At 48.4% G+C, this 11,009-nt stretch overlaps 1 protein-coding gene across 1 annotated transcript in view; it reads left to right on the forward strand.

Annotated features, from left to right (window-relative positions):
• Positions 1-10,646, forward strand: part of VSTM5 (V-set and transmembrane domain containing 5) — a 29,992-nt gene extending 19,346 nt beyond the window's left edge. The window contains exons 2-4 of the mRNA XM_047070140.1: positions 9,628-9,954; positions 10,066-10,206; positions 10,340-10,646. Of these exons, the coding sequence (XP_046926096.1) occupies positions 9,628-9,954; positions 10,066-10,206; positions 10,340-10,383 (512 nt within the window). The 3' untranslated portion in view covers positions 10,384-10,646. The remainder of the gene's footprint in view (positions 1-9,627; positions 9,955-10,065; positions 10,207-10,339) is intronic.
• The last annotated feature ends 363 nt before the right edge of the window (positions 10,647-11,009 follow it).

Below are 11,009 nucleotides of genomic sequence, written 5' to 3' on the forward strand. Positions count from 1 at the left end.
CCATACTGTTTGGATTTGGCTGACGACTGGGTGACTCCTCAAGGCCATTCATTATACAGTAAGACGATCAGGGGCGAGCTGAGCTTTGGTCCCTGAGTAATCAGGCACTGAGAGGGAGAATTACTACCTGAGCTAATAGGAGGGATAGATACCCTGTAAACTGGGCACACATGTCCACCCTCAACACCATTCATGGCGTCTAAACCCAAATGCCAATGTTTAGGGTTGCCGTGCTGGCCTCCAACGTAGAACGGTCTCCAAAATTCCAGGCTACTTGTTTCAAGAATGACAGAGGTTAGGGGCGCCTTGGTGGCTCAGTTGGTTAAGTGTCCAACTTCGGCTCAGGTCACAATCTCACGGTCCACGAGTTTGAGCCTTGAGTCGGGCCCTGTGCTGACGGCTCAGAGCCTGAAGCCTGCCTGCTTCGGATTCTGGGTCTCCCTCGCTCTCTGCCCCTCCCCCACTCGTGCTCTGTCTCTCTGTCTCTCAAAATAAATAAACATTAAAAAGAAGAAGAATGACAAAAGTTAGGCAGCGAGGTAAATATTTTAGTTGCAGCTTAAAACTGCTGTTTCTCCTTTGAGCTCTTTGGCCCTCAGCAGACTTGGAGGGGAAGGGGGCCTCACCAGCATCCCCCTCAGCTCGGCACAGATCCTCCTGTTCCTGATCCCTCCAGGGGGGCAGCAGTTTGACAGGCAGGGCACGCGTGTCTTTATTCGTCCATTCCAGTATACTCTGAGTGCGCACAAAGTGCCAGGCACTGTGCTGGGCTCTGGGGCTTCTGAAATGACTGGAAACGAGCTCCAGGCAGACCTACTGTGCACACGCTCACTTCCTGCTGCCCTCGCTCCCCGCCAAGTACAGGCCAAAGCCAGTGCCTGGGGTTGTTCTCGACTGTTGGGGCTCAGTCGTGGGTTGTCCTGAAGGTGTGTAGGACAGGCGCATGTGGTGGGCTCAGGGCAGTGTGAGCCCTGTGCGTGTAAATGTTCGATCTGCTGCCAGATCGCCCTCCAGGAAGCCCCGTTCAGATCCTGCTGTGCCTCTACTTAAATGCCATCTGAGGGCCTCCCTGCCCGAGGGCTAACTCCCTCAGATAATCTCCAGCTTGCTACAGATTCCTCAGGCTACCTACCACCCTTTTACTCAGCAGGGCCGGAGAGAGCGGAGGATCCTTCTTGCCTCCCTGGGGGGGCTCACTGTTCTCCCAGCCAGGATGGCGCTTCCTCCCTTTCCCACAATTTAAAAATTTTATCCTTCAAGGCTCTGCTTCTTTCTCTTTCTTTAAGCTTATTTATTTATTTTGAGAGACAGAAAGAGCATGAGCGTGGGAGGGGCAGAGAGAGAGAAAGAGAGAGGGAACCTCAAGCAGGCTCCGTGCTGTCGATGTGGAGCTCGATGCGGGGCTCGAACCCATGAACCTGAGCTGAAATCACGACCCGAGCTGAAATCAAAAGTCGGACGCTTAACCAAGTGAGCCGCGTAGGTGCCCCGCGGCTTCGTTTCATTGAGTGTCTGCTCCCTTCCCCAGCTCCTTGCGAACTTCCCGGCTCCTACCAGGGCAGTGAAATGCAGACTGGATGTCACTCTCAGTTCAGCCACTTAATGTGACATTGCACAAATTCTGTAACCTCAGTGAACTTAACATGTGCTACTCTGTCAAATGGGGATAATAATAATACTGTTCACCAGGCCATACCCGCGAGCCAGCGCCCCGTTGCGGAGAATGCGATGGCGTTCTGGGGTGGCATTCAGTGACTGTGGGGCTGCAGTGGGATTGCTGACCTTGGAGATGCGTTAGGAAGGCAGAGCGTTAAGGGAAGAGTGGCTTTGGCCCTCCCTCACCTCTGCCTCTGCCCCCCACCCTCGGGTGCCTCAGAGATCAGCTCTTGTGTCCCTTGGAGTTTTCCCATTGCTCCTCAACATTTCTGTGAGTCTCCGTGTAACCGACAGTCCTGGTTTGCTTCTAGCACTGACACTCCCCAATCTTGGGAAAACCCCCGGGCACCCTGGGAGGGCTGGTCATCCCAAGGCTAGTGACACAGACCTGAGCCGAGGAGAGCAAGCACGGGGGCCCGAGTGCTGTGCCCTGCGGGGCCTCACACGTGTCCTGTCACCCGCCCTCCCCTGCCTCACAGCCTTCGTCTGGAGGCTTTTCGGCCCTCTTTCCACAGCAGAGGAAGCTGAGGCTCTCTCTCGAAGGTGAAGGGATTTCTCCACGGGGAGGACACCCCCTGGGTTGAGTCCACGTGGATCTGCTCACATCGTGAGCCTCCACCACACCTCCCCGCCCCTTGGAATAACACTTCTGTCCTGTGCTTCCTCGCTCCGCCGCCCTGCTCCAGCAGTGTTCCTGATGTAGGCTTTCTGACTTCCAGTTTACTGCTCACAGGCTCGCTCAGGGTGACAGCAACACTTGCTGGTTCTCGGCTGTGTCAGATGGTCGCGCTGGCTGCACAGGTGGCTTTCCAGATAAGATGAGTTGTCCCGATAGAGGTGGCCTCCATGACTCCTGACACCCAGAGTCTGCACCAGCCATCCGTCCATTAGTTGATACCCTTGTTCGTCGAGACTGTGGTCTGAATAGGCTTGACCTTTGCTGTGATTTCAGGAAATAGATCATCTTCAATCATCAATTTCTTTAAAGCAGCAAAATACAACCTCTGTAATTTATTTGTCAGAAAAGGAGTAAGGAACCATTCTGAGTAGTATATTCCAGCCCATTCCTAGTAGCTGATTTCTGCTGGCACTTTCCCTCTGATTAGTTTCTTTTTCTTAATGTTTATTTATTTTGAGAGAGAGAGAGAGAGAGCGCGAGCGAGCACGCGCGGTGGAGGGGCAGAGAGAGAGGGAGGGGGAGAGAGAATCCCAAGCAGGTTCTGTGCTGTCAGCCCAGAGCCTGACACAGGGCTCAATCTCACCAAGTGTGAGATCATGACCTGAGCCGAAATCGAGAGTCAGAGGTGCCCCTCCCTCTGATTAGTTCTAAGTGGGTCTCCCCAGTACCAGGAAGTCAGGCTTTCAGGGAGCACCTTGGTTCAGGTTCCAGTGACTTCTGCCTTATTAAAAATCTTTAATTCTGTGACACCTTCTTTAAAGGAGGGATGTGCATCTGGGAAATGGGTAGAATTTAGTTCTTCTCTGCTTTTCACATAGAAAGCAAGCGAAGATATAAACCAAGGTCAGCTTTTAACCTTTCTTTAAACTTTGTCCACCAGATTGCTTGGTCTAATCAGGAGAACCTTAAAAAGGTTTTTTAAAATACATTTTATTTTTTTATTCAGTAAACAACTGAAATTCAAAACTTATATAAATGTATAATTTGGAAAATAAAATTCCATTGCCATCCAGTCTCTAAGGGGCAATCCCCGTTGACAGTGAACATATATTACTACAACATTTTCTGTATGTAATAGGTACCTATTTATACACACATAAATAAGATCATATTATGCTGCTTTATAAATCTATTTTTTAACCTAGTAACATGTTGTAGACACTCTCCCTTGTCCATGCAAAACTTATCCTTGTTAATGGCTGCCTGGCATCCACTTTACAAGTGAAATCCGATGTATTAAACCAACCTCCTTGAATAGAACATTTTTTTTTTAATTTTTTTTTTTTCAACGTTTATTTATTTTTGGGACAGAGAGAGACAGAGCATGAACGGGGGAGGGGCAGAGAGAGAGGGAGACACAGAATCGGAAACAGGCTCCAGGCTCCAAGCCATCAGCCCAGAGCCCGACGCGGGGCTCGAACTCCCGGACCGCGAGATCGTGACCTGGCTGAAGTCGGACGCTTAACCGACTGCGCCACCCAGGCGCCCCCGAATAGAACATTTTGAGCCAGGTCTAAGGATTGGCCTAGCTACTAACTTTCTCTGGACTTATTCTGAGTGATCTTAGCATGAGGTACAGAGGCGGGTTACTCATTAATTCAACTTTTTAAACTAAGGTGACAAGCAGTTTGCCTTTAAATTTTTAGAACTGTTAATTTTCCCTCCTAATTATAGATAGATAGGAAAAGGAACTCTTTGTTCTAAAAACCTAGTTAAATGCCTGGTTGGTTTGATTAGAAGGAGGTTTTAATATTAAAATCTTTATTATTTTTTTAAGTTTATTTATTTATTTTTTTTAGTTAATCTCTACACCCAAGGTGAGGCTCAAACTCACAACCCCCAGATCAAGAGTCACATGCTTCCCTGACCTCGCCAGCCAGACACCCCAGGAGGAGGTTTTTATGGTCAAAGGAAAATACAGACTAGTCGACCAGTTTCCAGCTGTATCAGCGTCTCAGAAACTTGGGCTTGTTATTTTTGTTTGTTTGCTTTTCAGTTTTGCTATTTCTTGGGCCAGAGTACCTATAAGACTCAAAATGAAGGTCCCGAAGGGTATTGAAAGGGCTGGCAGTATCCCAGGAAACTAATCTGTCAGTAACCTTGACCAACATGTTTAACATGAGTGTGCGTGAAATATACATGTTGCGATGCAGGTTTATCACTAGCTCTAAATATGGTTCTCCAAATCTTATGGTAATCATATTCCAACTATTTGTATTTGGGGTCAGAGAAATCTGAAAACATAGATAAATGATCGTCACAAGGTGAAGTGGGAAAAACAGTTTTTTGTATGTTTGCTTTTTTTAATGGAAGTATAGTGGACGTACAATGTTACACAGTGAGATTCCACAGGTCTTTATGTTATGCTGTGCTCACCACAAATGCAGTTACCCTCTGTCACGATACAACACTATTGCATTGACTACGTTCCCTGTGCTGTACCCATGACTTGTCCCATAACTACAGCCTGTATCTCCCTCTCCCCTTCACCCATTTTACCCATCTCCTTACCCCCACCCCTCTGGAAACCATCAATTTCTTCTCTGCATTTATGGGCTTGTTTCTGCTTTTTGTTTGTTGGTTTGTTTTGTGTTTTAAATTTTACATGTAGGTTAATTCATACGGTATTTGAATTTCTCTGTCTGACTTATTTCATTTAGCATCACACTCTCAAGGTCCATCTGTGTTGTCCCAAATGGCAAGATCTCATCCTTTTTTATGACTAATACTCCATTGTGTGTGTGTGTGTGTGTGTGTGTGTGTGTGTGTGTGTATTCCAAACATTTTCAATCGGTGTGTTTTCATTCTTGTCTCTATGGATATTTTTATTTCTTTTTGATTTCCTCATTGAGGTCTGTCACCTCCCTGATTAGGTTCACCCCCAGGTATTTTAGTCTTTATAGAGCAATTGCAAATGGAATGTTTTCTTAATTTCTATTTGTGCTACTTTATCATAGTGTATAGAAATGCAACAGATTTCTACATATTCTATATTCAGCAATGACGGGATTCATTTAATATTGCTAAATTTCTGGTGGTGTCTTTAGGAAAAAGTTTTGAATAAGACAAAACTGCACTTAAGTCCCATCCTTTCCATTTCCTAGCTACATGGGCATGTTGCTGACTCATGTAAAAAATTAGAAGGATTGGTAAGCACGTAAGTATGTATTATCGTAACTGGCACATGAAGTCTTGCCTAAATTATAGTTCTCTTTCCTACTTGTGTGTTACCTTTTATTTTTATTTATTTATTTTTATTTATTTTTTTTTCTTACATTTATTTTTGAGACAGAGAGAGACAGAGCATGAACGGGGGAGGGTCAGAGAGAGGGAGACACAGAATCTGAAACAGGCTCCAGGCTCTGAGCTGTCAGCACAGAGCTTGACGCGGGCTCGAACTCACGGACCCGCGAGATCATGACCTGAGCCGGAAGTCAGCAGGCCGCTTATCCGACTGAGCCACCCAGGCGCCCCGCGTGTTACCTTTTAGATATGCAAATTTGTCAAACCATTTCGGCAGCAGCATTTCTCAGGAAATCTTACCCTTCTTGTTGCTATAAACATTTGTCATTCACTTATTCAACTCAACAAAGATTTAGTGACCAATCCCTCTGTGTCCGGAATTCTGCTGGGGGGCACAAAGATGAAGAAAATACATAACTCCTGCCCTCTGAGGGCTGACCTGGAATTTGACCTCTGTTTTCTTCCTGAGAGAGGGGGCAAATGTGGCAAAATGTTAATAATTAGTGAATTAAGGAGAAGGTACATATTAATTGTACTTGCCTTTCAACTTTGCTGTGAATTTAACATGTTTTAAAGCCCAGAGTTGGCGAGAAAATCGATCTCTGTTACTCGGCAGTTGTAACCCGTGAGAACCATTATTACCTCCCAGTGTCTCACCTTGATGTTTATCAGATTATGTCTAGTCACCTAGCCGAGGCCTTTCGGAGAGAAACACTAGTGGAAAATTCTGGGGATGGGAGAAGGCAGGGAGAAATGTCTGGAAAAGTTAACAGGTGTGGTTACCTAGAGCCACACAGCAGAGGCCTTGGAGCACCTGGACACCCAAAGATTGAGGGGCCAAACAGGAAGTGGAGGGGGGAAACCAAGGGATGGGCTCTGAGCTTAAGTCCTGCCCTGTTCGTTACCCAATGTCCAGCCATCTCTGGCCGGTCCTCTCAGGGAGGGTGCGGGGGCATTTGTCACATTCCGTGCTCTCCACTGCCAACCAGTGATGACTGATTTGAGCATAGAGATTAAATATGTGGGCTTTTGGGGCGCCTGGGTGGCTCAGTCGGTTGAGCGTCCGACTTCAGCTCAGGTCACGATCTCACGGTTCATGAGTTCGAGCCCCCGCGTCGGGCTCTGGGCTGATGGCTCAGAGCCTGGAGCCTGCTTCCGATTCTGTGTCTCCCTCTCTCTCTGCCCCTCCCCCATTCATGCTCTGTCTCTCTCTGTCTCAAAAATAAACATTAAAAAATTAAAAAAAAAATATGTGGGCTTTGGAGCCAGCTTGTGTGACTCTCAACCTTGCAGAATGAACTTGGACAAGCTAGTTAGTCCTGTTGACAATGAGGTTTTGCTCCATTCTCGATAGAATTGCAGTAGGTTGTGTGCGAGACATGAATGAGGCAATTTGTGCAGGTGGTTGCACGGGGCTTGTGCATGGCACCCGCTTACTACACGTATGACGGCATATATGTATGACCTCAGTCAACGGTGCTAGTACACGCTTGTGCAGAAACTTCTGCTTGACGCCTCTTTGACTCACCCACCGCCCACATCTAGTTCGCCAGCATGTTTCTTCTCCCCGTTCATGCCCTGTGAGGCTATGCCTCATCTCTTCTTTTTATTTTATTTTATTTTATTTTTTAATGTTTGTTTATTTTTGAGAGAGAGAGAGAGACAGAGCATGAGCAGGGTTGGGGCAGAGAGAGAGAGGGAGACACACGATCCAAAGCAGGCTCCAGGCTCCGAGCTGTCAGCACACAGCCCAACATGGGACTTGAACTCACAGACCGTGAAATCATGACCTGAGCTGAAGTCGGACGCTTAACCGACTGAGCCACCCAGGTGCCCCTTGACCTCTCTTATCTGTCCCCTGCAGCAGCCACCTGCCTGCTCTTCCTGCATCTGGGCTTATCCCCTCTCCCCCAGAATGTTCTCCACAGCAGACGTTCTCAGGCTTAGCGGAGAATGTCCCCTCCTGCCTGAGCCCTCCTGTGGTTCCCATCAGCCATGAGTGAACCCCACTCCTGACCCTCACATTGTGGCCCGTGTCCTGCCAGCCCTCCAGCCCCACCTCTGTCTCTCCCCACTGCATTCTGACATGCTGGCCTTCCTTCTGTCCCTCAGACACACCAGCACTCACCATCCCCTCACAGTTTTTTCACATGCTCCCTCTGCCTGACCTGCTCTTCCCTCAAGTCTCCACAAGTTGCATGCCTGTCATTCAGGTCTCCATTCAAAGTCATCTCCTCAAACCCCTTTGAACTGCTGGTGGGAATGCAAAGTGGTGCAGCTGCTCTGGAAAACAGTATGGAGGTTCCTCAAAAAAAATGAAGAATAGGACTACCCTACGACCCAGCAATTGCACTACTAGGTATTTATCCAAAGGATAACAGCAGTGCTGATTCTATTGGGCCCATGCACCCCACTGTTCATAGTAGCCAAAGTATGGAAAGAGTCCAAATGTCCATCGACTGGTGAATGGATAAAGAAGAAGTGGAATATATATATATATACACACACACACACACTGGAATATTACTCAGCTATCAAAAAGAATGAAATCTTGCCATTTGCAACAACGTAGATGCAAGGAGAGTGTATTCTGCGAAGCGAAATTAGAGAAAAACAAATATCATATGACTTCACTCATGTATGGAATTTAAGACACGAAACAGATGAACATAAGGGAAGGGATGCAAAAAGAATATAAACACATAAGAGACTCTTAAATACAGAGAACCAACTGAGGGTTGCTAGAGGGGTTGTGGGTGGGAGGATGGGCTAAATGGGCGATGGGCATTATTAAGGAAGACACTTGTTGGGATGAGCACTGGGTGTTATACGTAGGGGATGAATCGCTGGATTCTACTCCTGAAATCAAATCGTTATTGCACTACATGCTAACTAACTTGGATGTAAATTTAAGAAAAAAAATAACTAAAAAAAAAAAAAGGTCATCTCCTCTGCGAGATCTTCCCTGACCATTCTCTCTACAGCCACCTTCACCCCACTGGTCACTAGTGCCCTGTTTTATTGTCTTTAAAGCACTTGTCATTATCCAGAATGATTTCATTTGTTTATTACATCCTTGTGTGTCTCCCATTTAGAATGGAGTCACCAGGGAGGTTTACTGTTCATCCAGTAAACAGTCACCTTGGATCTTGTTCACGGGGTGTGTGTGTGTGTGTGTATGTGTGTGTGTGTATATATATGTATATATATGTATGTGTGTGTGTACACACACACACACACACACACACACACACACACAAAATAGCACAGACTGAGGGGCTTAAGCAACAGAAATTTATTTTCTCACAGTTCCAGAGGATGGACAGTCCTAGATCCCGGGTCTAAGCACAGGTCAGTTCAGTTTCTGGTGAAATCTCTCTTCCTGCTTCTTGCTGCAACCTCACATAGCATTTTCTCTCATTTCCCCCTTGCATTCCCGTGGAGAAGTAATGAGAGAGAGAGAGAGAGAGAGAGAGAGAGCTCTCGTGTCTCTTCTTATGAAGACAGTAATCTTATTGGATCAGGGCCCTACCCTTATGACCTCATTTAACCTGGATTACCTCCTCTTTTTTTTTTTTTTTAATTTTTTTAAATGTTTATCTTAGAGAGACAGAGACAGAGTATGAGTGGGGAAGGGGCCGAGAGAGACACAGAACCTGAAGCAGGTTCCAGGCTCCGAGCTGTCAGCACAGAGCCCGATGCGGGGCTCAAACTCACAAACTGTGAGATCATGACCTGAGCCGAAGTCAGACGCTTAACCGACTGAGCCACTCAGGTGCCCCTAACCTTGATTACCTCCTTAGCGGCTGCATCTTCAAATACAGTCACACTGGAGGTTGGGATTCCGACATGGGAGTTTCGTGATACGGGGTACAATTACTCAGTCTATAATGTTCACCACTGTAGTGCCAGCACCAGAACCTAGAAGATAGCCTGGCATGTGCTAGGCACTCAATAAATAGTTGCTGAATAAATCAACGAGTCGTCAAAGTCCGCTTTTCTCTAAGTTCATATAGACGCTGCCCCACGTCTGGCATTCCATCCTGCAGGTCAGGGTGTGTCCCTGTACATCCCCCAGTCGGCCATCAATGCCACGGTGGAGGAAGACATCTTGCTCTCGGTTGACTACTCCTGTCATGGCATCCCCACCATTGAATGGAAGTACACCTCCAACTGGGGCGCACAGAAGATCGTGGAGTGGAAGCCGGGCACTCAGGCCAACATCTCCCAGAGCCACAAGGACAGGCTCTGCACTTTCGACAACGGCTCCATCCAGCTCTTCGGCGTGGGCGTGAGGGACTCGGGCTACTACATCATCACGGTGACGGAGCGCTTGGGGAGCAGCCAGTTTGGCACCATCGTCCTGCACGTGTCGGGTAAGGCAGCCCCCCGGGGCCTGGCACCTCTCTGAACTGCCCACGTGTGGGGCAGCGACTTCGTGGTATTAAAAGAGCCATTATCTTCCCCTTGCCCTGCCCGCCCCGTAGAGATCCTCTACGAAGACCTCCATTTTGTGGCTGTCTTCCTTGCTTTGCTCGCTGCCGTGGCCGCGCTGTTAATCAGCCTCATGTGGGTTTGTAATAAGTGTGCGTATAAATTCCAGAGGAAGAGAAGACACAAACTCAAAGGTAATTCTCTGGGCCCTGTGGTGATCCATTCACGCTTTTATGGCTGGAGGTGGTTCTTGTTATCCTGGTCTCACCGAGAACCAACCCCCCTGTGGCTGGCGGGCAACTGACCGGCTTGTCTTTTGCTTTGCAGAGAGCACCACTGAGGAGATTGAGCTGCAAGATGTGGAGTGTTAGCCAAGGCTGCGCCCAGTTACATTCCTACCTCAAGAGGAGAAGAGTATTTTCCACAAAGGGCGCGAACGCCGCCAATCCGCCCTCCCCGCCTCCTGCCGCCCGGCCAGTAGCCACACGGTCCCGAGGGGACTGCGGATGTTAGCGAAATTGACTCCGTGGACTCCAGGACTCTGGATTGGACAAAGTCCGTTCTAGTGCTTGCAAGAAGCTCAAGGAGAAGCGCGCTTGAGGCTTTGGGCCAGAGCCTCGCTCGGCGGCCGCTTTGCGAACCCACGCCAGTGGCCTCGTGCTGGTCGGGCCGCTTGCTGGCTACGCTCGGCGCGGCCCTGGGGGTGGCCACTGGAGGTATCCCCGTGTCCGAGGCCGGAGTGGCCCCGGACCGAGCGTGCAGCCAGCATTGGACAGGCTCTCCGTGTTCCTTTCTGCTCTGCTGGTCCCTCCAGCCTCTGCTGCGGGAGCTACTGTGAGAAGACCCGAGGCTTTTAGATGATCTGCCTGCCATGCAGGGGGAGAGACTGGGCCCTAATGAGGTGCTTGGAGCAGACCCCGGGGCCTGGTTAGGGAGAGGGGCTCCGCTTGTTCCTGAGGGATCAATGTCAGAAGCAAGAAATAGGGAGAAAATGACC

This window comes from Lynx rufus, unplaced genomic scaffold, assembly GCF_022079265.1.
Source record: "Lynx rufus isolate CCGP_SWC_20201006 ecotype Redwood Valley unplaced genomic scaffold, mLynRuf1.p SCAF_9, whole genome shotgun sequence".
NCBI lineage: Eukaryota > Metazoa > Chordata > Mammalia > Carnivora > Felidae > Lynx > Lynx rufus.